Below are 13,041 nucleotides of genomic sequence, written 5' to 3' on the forward strand. Positions count from 1 at the left end.
AAAACTGACACCCAATGCAATTTACGATAAAACGACAAAACTAATAAATGCGATAATATGATGTTGAAAAGGCGCAATAAAAACAGTCCCTTTTCTTATGTATATACAGATGTGTGTGTGTGTGTGTGTGTGTGTGTGTGTGTGTGTGTGTGTGTTCAAATGCATGTTTATATTCATGTGTGGTGTGTGTTTAAATACGTGTTCTTTGTGGTTGAGGGTAAATGACAGTATAAATAGCATCACACCCTCAAGTTAGATTCAGAGTTGAGATTTGAAACATTTCGTAGATTCCTTGCCACATTCGCGTTATTTAGCTGGAATAATCCAAATGAAAATCTGTTAATTATATGTATATATAAGATCACAAACATGACTGATTTTACATATGTCACATTTAAAAAAACGTGCTCCTGTGCTCTTTCAATTACTTAGATAAAAAGCCCTTAAATTTAAACTCAAGGAATTTCTTGAATTTCTGAAAGTGGCAGTTTGATTGAGATCTCACTTTATGTCGAGAACGTGGGACATGTGCCCTCGACCAGATCCCCCGACACATGATTTCCTCGTCAAACCCCCGGGGTAGCGTTAGATGGGGAGGGGGAGGGGGGTAGAGGGATAATGTTCTCTTAGTTTACCCACGTGCTGGTCAAACCATAATGACATCTCCTGAGACCGATTCTCAACATCACTTTCACTTTTATCTCCCCGTGTCTTAAGAGCTTGGTATTAACAATTTAGAACTTCTAAAACGAAGCAAGTTATTGCCATCACACAATGAAAATTGTCATTTTCCCCTCTCTATACGCTCAAATGATCCTTTGCATGTGTGAGAAATTCCTTCTAAAATCGCGGATAGATCATTCGTTATTGACTATGAGTTAGGGCCATAGAACAGCTCGCTCCCTCACACTCTAGTCAACACATTTCCGCGGCAGTCGATCGCGTCTCCCAACGCCCGCTAAATTTATTGTAAAATTACCGTCAGCTCTTCTTCATCAGTAACTTGGAGCTAATCGCGCCCAAGCTCCAAGTCTCATCTCATTTCCAACTTAATGCTATCAATTAAAGCGATAGCCAATTAGCGACGCTCTGAGGAATTAATAGGAGTTCTCTTTCAATTAGGCTCGCCGACCCACAGGAGCGAGCGCACGAGCGAGGGGAGGTACTACGCATGCGCATAAGTTAGGATCGCTGAAAGCACTTGTTACTGCCATCCCATTATAACAATCAAGCAAGGTGCATACGGGTCGCACTCGGAGTGAAGACAGAAAGCTTGTTTTGAAGACTCGTCTAGTTCGGTCGTTACCTTTCATCTCAGCTAGCCGGTCTGTTGTGTTCCAGAGCGACAGAATACCCCAGCCGAGACGTAGTTTGAATTTGAAGTGACGCTCTAGTTTCCAAACGTAGGCCACTGATGACAGATTTTATTTTGTGTTTTTGTTCAATTTGAGTGTATGCAGAACCAGACAGAAGTACCCTGCCCTCAGGGTGAAACGTATGAACGACTGAGAGAATATTCGGTCCGTCTTTTGCAACAGTTATATCAACACAGGATGGACACCTTAGTCAACAGACTCGCCGATACCCGCGGCCCAGACAGCCCGGTGTCCGATGACGATCACTCCGAAACATTTCCCGACACGGATATAGAGGAGAGTGAGAAGATTCCCAAGGAGGGGAGAGAGTCGGACACTCCCACACCCACCCCTAGTCCCGGGGGGTCACGTCACACACCCTCACCCCACAGGGCGGAATCTCCGGATGAGCCGAAAGTTCAAACGACATCGTTTAGGGTGGCAGATATTCTCGACCCCAGCAAATTCACCGGCACTACAAAATCCCGGGTGTGGCATCCGTGGAGGGACGAGAGCTCCTGTGACCCCAGTCAACTGGATGACCTCACACATAGCTCAGGTAAAATATTGATCTGCTTTTTTTGTTGACACATTTTATTGATTTGTTCTTATTTTCGTATCTGTTTACACAGAAGCACATGTTCGTCAATGTTATAGAATAACCATAGGCAGTCTCACAGAGTAAATTGTCAGTTCGTTTTTATTATTATATTCTTTTGACTTTCTCTTGAAAATAATTATTTACTCAGAAATATCAGTCATGCAAAACCTTTTATTTAAATTCGATTAATGTGTATCAGTCGAGCGTAAAAATAGCATACGTTTTCTTCTTAAAGTAAATGTGTTGCATTCTATTCAATGTATTTCATTTCTATCAAGGAAATTGTAGAACAGACCTATATATATGTCATAGCATATTTTGTTGTCAAAACGAACAAATATATACATACTAAAATTACTTGTTTTTTTGTTTGTGATACTGTTCTTTGATTATCAACTTATAAACTAAACATTGTAGATTTTTTGAACGACAGTTGCAGTTTTCCAAACAAATGTGGCGAAAATTTCTATTTAAACGGATCAATACTGCGACCACGTATTTTGTTCATATTAAAACCTCACAAATATACCATATACATATTTTCACCAACCCATAAAACCGGTTATGTTTTGCCATGTTGCTCTATGTTTTGTTTATCATAATAAATCTTTATTTCGTGTCACGTTGAGGTTATTTATTCTTATATTTATTTTATTGAGCCAATACAAGCTTTCTTGCCTCCTCCGTCTGCATTCGTCATTATCGTCGTCAAACTTGGAGCCATTACGCTTCGCTTCTACTTTTTATTTGATCTGGGTCTTTATGCAATCTGCTTTTTACGTAATCGGTTCAAGTTCGTTTTAAATGGAAATCCACATTTTCCAACACCAGAACGAATTTTTTGCGGAATCCGAAAAAACACATGATAAAATTCAGCCGAAAAAACAACCAACCCACTTTTAAAAAATTCAATTATATCAGTATACAGCCTTTTTTTAACACTTTAATTCTTATGTGTCGATGTGAAAGCAATATACTTGAACACAATATGCCTTTTCCAAATCGAAATTATTTAAGATACTTTCACGGTTATTTCATCTTAACTTAATCTGTCAACGCGTATTGTAAGAGACCCATGTCCCAATGATAATAATTAGTTAAGTCAGATTCCTAAGAATTTCTACGACGGGGATACCAATGTTCCCACGGGGAGGGTAGATTAGAAGCGTGTGTCCCGGCTAGCTGTAGATCATCACACACAAATCTAATGTCTCGTCACGGCAAATCACCTATCTGCTAACTCTACATAACCACAACAAGATCTGGTTACATGCCCCTGAAAATCAAGAGAAAGAAGCTTTTCAGTAATTATATATTTATTTGTATTACTCGCGCAGCGTCCTGTAAGAGCTTCTGTCAACAAATCTGGTAAACTCATTAATAGATTAAAGGCACTGTCGCTGTCTTGAGTGTCCCTGACCAGTGGTCAATGACTTTGTGGGGTTATTAGACAGCACGTGTAATGCGTTGTACCAGCGGGGGGGACTTTGAAGAAGTCGTTATGTTATATTACAAGAGTCATTATCGATGTTTGGGTTCACTTACATAGCACTAAACTCTAAACTCCACACATCTCCTGGTTTTACAGAGACCTGTTTACCCTAAACGTGTTTTACATTGACCGTGACGGCATTGTAGTACATCAAGTCAGAAACATACGTTACAAAGGCCATCAAATACCACTCCTTTTAACAAAAAACATTAACACTAAATTGAAAAAAAAACCCTATTTAAATCACCCAGTCGAATATATTTCATGGTCACTGAATACGCAGAATAAGTGATATAAATTGACTGTCACGGTGCAGTTTTGCTGTCGAATATATTTCATGGTCACTGAATACGCAAAATAAGTGATATAAATGGACTGTCACGGTGCAGTTTTTGTTGAGATTGTAATACCGATTAGTTGAAAGTGTACTTACATAATCATTAAATGTGTTTTTCAATATTGACTATTCCTATACTTAATAATCAATGAAAGTAAACCATCTTTGACAACATTTTTCTCACATTCTGCTGGTGAATCAAATAGTAATTTTGATAAATTCTTTATAAACAGTTCCACGTAATAGAAGGGAGCACAGTGTAAAGACGAACGCTCAAATAGACAAAATGGGATATTTCCTCTGTGACAATATCTCCCCATCTGGAGCATACTGGGTCAATAGAAATTGGCAACATATATTTACTTAATAACATAAAGCGTCAACATATTTAATATACGAGTTTATATTGAATTACTGCAACATTTGGAAATGATATTTACTTGACATATGCATTACGTATCATCGATGTTAAGAAACGTCCTTCCCCTGGTACTCGCCTGTCAAACTGAGATATACTTCTAATTACTTTTTGCCGTTTTATTAAATGTTGAAGTAAACACCATCGACAAATTGAGTGAAAAATCAACCGCACTGGCGATCAGATTTTAATTAAAGCCTCACAATTCCTGCGTCAGCTGTCATCGATCTGCAAATTCCGATTGGAGGTTAAGCCGAATTATTTTGATACGCCTATCACATTACAAAACGAATAATATATATTTAATAAGAAATCGTAGAAAGGGGGAATTGTTTTCCCCCATGGAATATGTGAATAATTCGATTTTTAAACCTTCAACTGACATTCCTTCGATAACATACATTTATGTCAGGATGTTTATGGAAAGGAAAATCGGGCCATAAAATAACATATATTTTACGAAATACAAACAGTTTAGCAATACGCGAGTTGATGTTAGCTGCTCAAATACTGGGTCATTTCAATGCGTGGTTTTTATTACTTCGGCTTACGACAGTGGAAGATATTTAGCGTTACCGACACGTGTTGTTCATGTGTGCGTTCTTATATAAACATACAATAATTACCATGTTAATTAAAAGCTCATATTTCCTGTATGAATTTCAAACATAACGCGTGTGCTTAACGCCGGTGATGTTGCGTAAACATTGGGAGGAACGAATCTCCACGGAAGTAGTTAACTAGTTAAGCGACAGGCATCATCAAGAAACTAGCGGGTTAATTAGCTTACATGGAAATAACACGTTTTTAAATCGAAAATGCCACTTTTTAACACACGGTATATGAAGCAAGAAGACAGCTCGCTCTTTTAGACGTGATCGTGTGTCTATCACGTTCGTTCAAGGCTAAACTCCATTAGCCAACAGCATCGAGATGGTTCGCATAGGAGCTCCCAAAACAGGATAAACGATTAACTGTAATAATTTTGAAATCCATTCTTTCCGGAAACATGGTTGGTAAATGAGCCATGTCAAAATATTGATTATAAGTTAGCAAATGCAACAGGAAAAGACCCCCCCTCCCATTCTGCCTAACCCCGTCCCTTGTTTCTCATGGTCTTGGTTTAAATGTCCATGCATGTAGCTTAACCGTAGATAGCTAAGAAAATTTATCTTGCATGCAAAGGGGCGCTATTATTCTTCTACATATGAACAGCGTCAAATGGAATTTTAATGCATCGTATGATTATTACAAGAAAACATACCATTACAATGTAGAGTTGTTTACGTTAGCCAATAAGAAAAAACTACATCAAAATGCATTTAAATGGGTATTATGCTGTTGGTTGTGTCTTGCAGAATGTTAAGTGTTATTCGATGAGAACTTTGCGGGGCAGAAAATATGCTGTAGAAAACGTATGTACGAACTGAAATAACAGTTTATAAGGTTTAATGTTTTCGACAAATGCATTCAAACAGGCAACCGATCGCGATGTTTTAAAAAAAACCACCGCACGTACTGTCAAAGGTGTAAAGATGTTTTTGTGTGTGAACTTTTCCTACATTTTAAATAAAAGAATATTACAATTCTTGTTAATCTCAACATGAATTATGTATGAAGACATTGGAATTAACAGAGTGGGGTGATAATAGGGAAACTGAATTATACTGGTGAAATAACTTATGGGCGATCTTCGGTTTTAATATATTGTGACGAGTGGCTTAAGAGCTGTCGTGTCGTTTGACGTAGCTGATACGTTGGGTCGGGTTAGGAAGCTGATTGTCGGGGGTGAGGGGTAGGGGAGGTGATGGGGGGGGGGGGGGGGGGGTGTAGGCTGGAGAAGGGTAAAAATAGTTACTCTAGAGGTTGTTCGATTGCGCGGATGAATAACATGAATGGAAAGTTAGAGAGAGACGCTAGTTGCGGGTGGGGCTTGGGGGTGGGGGAGGAGATGGGGGTAACCGGTTTGCAGTTCATATAATAGCGACTTCATCAGACTTGACCGGTCTCTACTCCAACACACAATCGCAGGGTCAACTCAGGCTATCTCGGCTCCATCACAACCACTAGAAAGCGTTCAACTGAGAAATTTGCCAATTAAATATTAGCGATTTTAGTGTCGCGCGACACTAGGGCAGAAATTAGCAAGCACATCTGTTCCACTGGCTTCTCCCATCTCCAGCGATTAATAGACGGGGGTGGGGGTGAGGGGTGGTGTGAGGGGGAGGGGACTGACCCGATATGAAAAGATTGGAAATTGATGATGTCCCATGAGACTGAATGTAGCTGGGCCGAATGGCGATCTAAAGATGCGCTTTAAGATAGGTTGAAAAGCGTCGCTGACGCATTTAATGTTTAAATCATCCCTTTGTCTGCTCGTTTATTCTTCTATAGTCGGTACGGCGGGATCGACCCAGTATTTATGCATCTTTAGACAAGACGCCACTTGACAATGATAAACCTCTCCCGTTGCTGAAAGTCCTAATGTCGCAAGGAGGCAATACAGCTATGAGTGTTTGTTCCTGTGATCGGACACATATAAATCAAATATGTATGCGGGGAAAACAGACCGATATGCGGGGGGAACAATGTCCTAATTTGGTCAGCAGCTCGTGAAGTACTCCAGGATCAGAGAGAATCAGCACCGTGGACAATTGTTTCTAATGCTGAATCTGTTGGCTAAATTGTTATATTGCCGCCATGAATTGAACGCGGATCGCGACAGTGGGACGGAGCGGGTTTATCCAATCAGACACCTCCACAGAAGGGCTCGCTGAGCTATTATCATTTCAATAACATGTTCTTTTGCATTTTCACTTTTACTCTTCTTGTGAAACTTCACCAAATGCTACAGAAATTCAACTTTGTCGAGCTGGACAAAAGTTTCCATTTAACGGAGACAGACGGAGTTTTAAGATCTCAGTACCTCGTGGTGTGAACCTTACATCCGCATCTGTCACTCAAGCCAGCACGTGCGTTAAGTCATTTGTTACTATTTTCGAAAAAAATAGATTTTGCTAAATTTATGAAAAAAGCGTTTTCATATACAACGAAAATTCTAGAAAATAAAATCCATATCCCTCAATCATATATTACCGCTGCTGTGATAACATCAAACACATACTAAACAAACAACTTTATTGTAACTGCATATTCCCCAAAAACTAACACAAATCATAATGATGCAGAACATTAAAAAAAATCTATCAGTCACTACCAAGTTATACATAATGTAACCTGTAAATAGACTTACTAACGTAAGGTACGCTGTAAAGCTGAAATGATTACAACAAGCACTTTTCACATCCCTAGCAACCGTTTAGTTCTCTCAGCAACCAAATAAGAAAAACTAGATCAACCTAAACCAAGTCAAGTTTCCTTGATAAGACTGCAGATTCTTTTGAAAAAAATACAATTAATTGAATTATTTTAATTTTAATTAAATGTAATACTATTCATACACGTTATGTGTCCTACGCTTTAGAAAGGTTGGCTTTGTTTAAAACATCTATTTCCGCCCGGAGAGCGGAAGGTCCAGGGTTCGATCCCGGGCCGCGTCATACAAAAAGACGTTAAAAGATTGTACTTGTTGTTACCCTGTCTGGCGCTCGGCATTAAGGGGCTAAAACAAGGACTGGTCGGCTCGGAGTCAGTATACTGTGTCTGAGTGGGGTATTCATGTTAAACTGCGGCATGGTATCTCAGTGAGCTAGCACTATAAATCGGCATCAGTCCGGACTAGTACAAGCAGCCACACACACATACACGTGCATGCACGTCGCTATATAAGTGCAATAATCTTGGACGCGACGTTAAACCCAATTTCACCTCACCTAAAACATCTATTACGACTGGGGCATTCAACCGGAACGCAGGCAAACCCCGTTAATCGGATGTTACCGTCCCAAGCGAAATCGTCCGGAACGACGAATTTCCAGATTGACGAAACTTTGTTACTGGCCTTTGTGTTATAATTTTTATGTAGCATTTTTAGCAGTTATCGAAAGCAGGGGCTCTTTACTAACGGTGTTCGCTCTAAAGTTGTCCGGGAAAACGAGGTTTTACTCTGTGTCTTGAGAGTTCCAATTGGTACATTATTTGATTCGTTGCTCCAAAATGTGTTTCACATCTCTACCGAGTCGTCAATAAAACTATTTTAAAAGAAGAAAAATAACACCGACGAGTATTTATTGAATACATGCCATCAGGACAAAATACATATGTGTTTTTGGCGCTAACAAATTTCTATATCTGAATCTTGATCGTTTACAGATGTTGAAATTGGCTGTGAATATTGTTTAAGTCCGTATTCTCACTTTCCAGGTTCACCTCACGACGATGATCTCTTGTCACGTGACCATGGCGGCGACTCTGACGACAACGACATCATGGACGGTGATGACAAATGTGATGACGACGATGATAATGACGATAAGGACCGAGAAAGACGTCGTAATAAGTCGTCGTCATCTGACGGTGGAAAGGCAGGGAAACCAAGACGGGCGCGAACAGCCTTCACTTATGAACAATTGGTGGCCCTGGAAAACAAGTTCAAAACGACTCGCTATCTGTCAGTGTGCGAGCGACTCAACTTGGCCCTGTCCTTGAACCTCACTGAAACTCAGGTCAAAATCTGGTTCCAGAACAGAAGAACAAAATGGAAGAAGCAGAACCCAGGTTTGGATGTGAACAGTCCTACAATTCCTCCCTCATCTGGAAGTATGAGCACTTTTTCGTCACCTTACTCTGCCAGCATGTTGTACGGCCAAGGCCTCCATCCATACCTCCCAAATCACAATATATTAGGGCATCTTGGACTATTCAGAGCGCACGCGTCATATCCCGGACAGGCGCATTCGATATACTACCCCTACTTTAGCCAAACCACGTGATACGAATCACGTTATACGACATGGTGAAAAGTTTGCGTCAGAATGACGTGAAATGTATTACCACTCGTGGTAGACGTCCTGTCTCAGAATGACATCATAAACGGATATGACGTCACACCTAATTTATTGACGTCATAAATGACGTCATCGGGAAGAAATAGTGCTGGAGAGTCCTACATACTCTTATATTGAACTGTGCCAATAGACACCTCTCCCAGGAACACAATTGCCAGAAACACGAGTCAGAACAACAGAAAAGGAAGACTTCGGTCCGTTGCCATATAGCCGTCATTGAGACACCGTGTCCACATTGTTCGTCGTTGTCAGTTTCGACGGAGATGCTGCTGCAGGTGCAATGATGGAAGATGATTCTGGCACAGATGTCCGCCCTGGGGACGTGGTTAGGTTGTTACTGACGACGAAGTGACCTCATTCATAACTATTCTTCTGTACATATATGGCTGTGGTGAAATTAGATGTATATATATATATATATATATATCTGTATATATATATATATACATATATATATACATATATATATATACATCAAAGGTGCAAAAATAAATAGTGCTGAAAAAATAATGAATACAATATATGACTTATGTTTTGTTTTGGATCGCAGTGCTTTTAATTTATTCATAACCTTTGCCAATTAATGACCTTATTTTTCAGTTCACCCTCGATTATTCAGTGTATCTTACCCCTGTATTACGACAAATACCCTAACCCGGTCCATTCTCCGTGATTGCTCCTTTCGAAAGTGACGTCACCATCTATATATCTCTTATCACTAACAAACCCGTTAGCCCGGGATTTATCATACTAGATTGGGGATACAATACACTTGATAATCGAACCCTTTAGCCCCGGGATTTATCATACTAGATTGGGGATACAATACACGTGATAATCGCACCCTTTAGCCCCGGGATTTATCATACTAGATTGGGGATACAAATACACTGGATAATCGAGGGTGTTTTCAGTTAAACCGCTGAAAAACCCAGATAGGACCAATTTTATTTTAGTTTAACACCTTCAGGAGTAGCAAAGATATTCATGTGAATAGAAAACTTTGGATGCTGTAAATGTGTTTGGAAGTCTTGTTTATGTAATATACAGTATACTACGGTTATAACGAACTAAAAGGGATTGCTAATTTTGGTTCGTTACAAACGAAGTTCGTTGTAAGCATATATTCAGCATATCTTCAGCAAATGGCCGGGACATTAAAACAGTTCGTTATATCCCTCAGTTCGTTATAAGCGTGTTCGTTATATAATACTCGATACTTCGTTTAATTGCGTAGTATGTGAACAAAACGTTTCGACACCGATACGAGAAAAATAGGGTTGAAAATTGCAAAACAGCATGAGTTGGAGCAACGATACCGTTGATTGAGTTATGGTTACAACATATCTAAATTAACTAGCTGTATAACTAAACCTCTGGACGAAAAACCCAATATACATCCACGTTTGATGGTGACTAAAATGAAACTAATAAGAAATAGTTATTCGATGGTCCTGTGTTTGACACGGGCATCGTGGTTGTGTCTTGGACCTTGAGTTTGTCGTGTACTGTGTTCATCCTATTTACGTGTTGAGAACGTTTGTATTTTTTGGGATAAAATCCAATTTTCAAGCTTTCTTTTGCTCGACAGTTTAGATAACTATTCTAGTCATACAGAACTCATGCCCCGAGAACTCTAATGCTCCAAGGAAATATGTGAGCCACAACGAATTGATTATTTTCTCTTCGGATTCAGGGTTACTTTAAAAAATAAAATACAACGTTGTTTTCTAGGGAATCCGATATTTTTATGAGGCTCATATTATATTTCGCTATAAACAAAATAACTCATGGAGAAAATATGCCAACTTTCGACGATTCTTAAAGAGGAATAAGACGGACAAAATGTATGAAACCAAAACATAATGTATATTAATGGACATTATCTGCAACAGGCACGGTACACGTATGTGTTAAATATATATATATATATATATATATATATATATATATATATATATATATATATATATATATATATATATATATGAAATTGGAGAAATGGTGACTTTTGATGGCATTTTATCAAAATACATTGATATTATCTTCAAATATTCGATTTGTAATAATCCACTTCAGCAACTCAGGACAAGTGTTACAGCACGTTATTATCTATAACGACGTCACACATTGATCACAATCTTTAAAACATACTAACATTTCTACCTTTTCTATATTTTGTATGTGTCACACACAACAGCAACTGCTTTGTTGTTTAACGCCCTCGGTAATATACTGTCTATGCGATAGGATTTTTAGAATAATCAAGTCATCAGACAATCTTGTGATTGACATCACGAACATCGATATACGCAATTAAGATGCGATGACATGAATCAACCAAGTCAGCGAGATTGACCACCCGATCCCGTTAGTCGCTTACGGCAAGCATGGGTTGGTAAAGAGTGCATCTAACCCGGATCTTCACGGGACAATGTAGTGTGTGTGTGGATGTCACATACATCGAGTGTCATTATGATATCACCTAGATAATGTTGGTAAAACAAACCCATCCATATGCTTTAGGCGACTGATAAACTGCAGTCGATAATCACGTACTGGAACACACGGCAAATTAGTTGTCCATTACGACGTGACATAGACGTGTGACTGTACGTGATCCGCCGGCTACAACACTCAGCCCACGTGTGACAGTTCCCCAACCACACGGACCTAACACCTCGCCCCTGCAGGGTTAACCGTCCCCTTGAAGCGCAGCATGGCATTCCACTCACGGCGTTTAATCTAACGCTATATATACAACCTGTGCAACTGCTTTAGCACTTCTTCATTTCTGGTTTGAAATAATATACTAGTAAATACTAACATAAACAATTAATATAATAATAACACACACATACATACAGACAGGCATACACATACAGATAGACACACACACATACATACACATACATATAGACAGACACACACATTCAGACAACCATACAAACAGACAGACAGACATACGCACATACACATACAGATAGACAGACACAAATACATACACATACAGACAGACATACACACATACAGACAGTCATACACATACATACAGATAGACAGACAGACATACATACACATACAGACAGAGACACACACATACAGACAGTCATAGAAACACATACATACACATACAGATAGACAGACACACATACATACATACACAGAGACACACACACACAAATATACACATACAGACAGACATACACACATTCATAGAAACACATACATACATATACATACATACACACACACGCACATGCAGAGAGACAAACACACATACGCACATACATAAACATACCGACAGACATACACACATACAGAAAGACATACACACATACAGACAGACACATAGATAGACATACACAAACATACAGAGAGACATACGCACACATGCACATACAAACACACATACATACACATACGGACAGACACACATACATACAGACATACATACACACACATACAGACAGACATGCACACACACACACATACAGAAAGACATACACACATACAGACAGACACATATATAGACATACACAAACATACAGAGAGACATACGCACACATGCACATACAAACACACATATACACACATACATACACATACGGACATACACACATACATACAGACATACATACACACACATACACACATGCAGACAGACATACATACACATACACACATACAGATGGACACACGCATGCGCAGACACATACATACACATACAGACAGACAAACACACACACACATAGACTGACATACACACACATATACATACACACACACACATACAGATAGACACACCCACATATACACATACAGACGTGTGTTAAACGTGTATGCCTTAAAAGATTAGCCAATCATGATG

General features: G+C 39.2%; 1 protein-coding gene across 1 annotated transcript; it reads left to right on the top strand.

Annotated features, from left to right (window-relative positions):
• Window positions 1–1,199: 1,199 nt before the first annotated feature.
• On the top strand, window positions 1,200–9,665 carry LOC124151716 (homeobox protein slou-like). The gene is made up of 2 exons (XM_046524312.2): window positions 1,200–1,914; window positions 8,527–9,665. The coding sequence occupies exons 1-2, from the start codon at window positions 1,455–1,457 to the stop codon at window positions 9,093–9,095; spliced, it is 1,029 nt and encodes a 342-aa protein (XP_046380268.1). The 5' UTR covers window positions 1,200–1,454; the 3' UTR covers window positions 9,096–9,665.
• The last annotated feature ends 3,376 nt before the right edge of the window (window positions 9,666–13,041 follow it).

This window comes from Haliotis rufescens, unplaced genomic scaffold (genome assembly GCF_023055435.1).
Source record: "Haliotis rufescens isolate VD_foot unplaced genomic scaffold, xgHalRufe1.0.p SCAF_64, whole genome shotgun sequence".
Taxonomy (NCBI): domain Eukaryota; kingdom Metazoa; phylum Mollusca; class Gastropoda; order Lepetellida; family Haliotidae; genus Haliotis; species Haliotis rufescens.

Excerpts from the sequence above, each read along its gene's own strand:
- LOC124151716 (XM_046524312.2), top strand. The coding sequence starts at position 1,455 with ATGCAGAACCAGACAGAAGTACCCTGCCCTCAGGGTGAAACGTATGAA. Across the intron at positions 1,915-8,526 it reads TGACCTCACACATAGCTCAG|GTTCACCTCACGACGATGAT; the intron begins GTAAAATATTGA and ends CTCACTTTCCAG.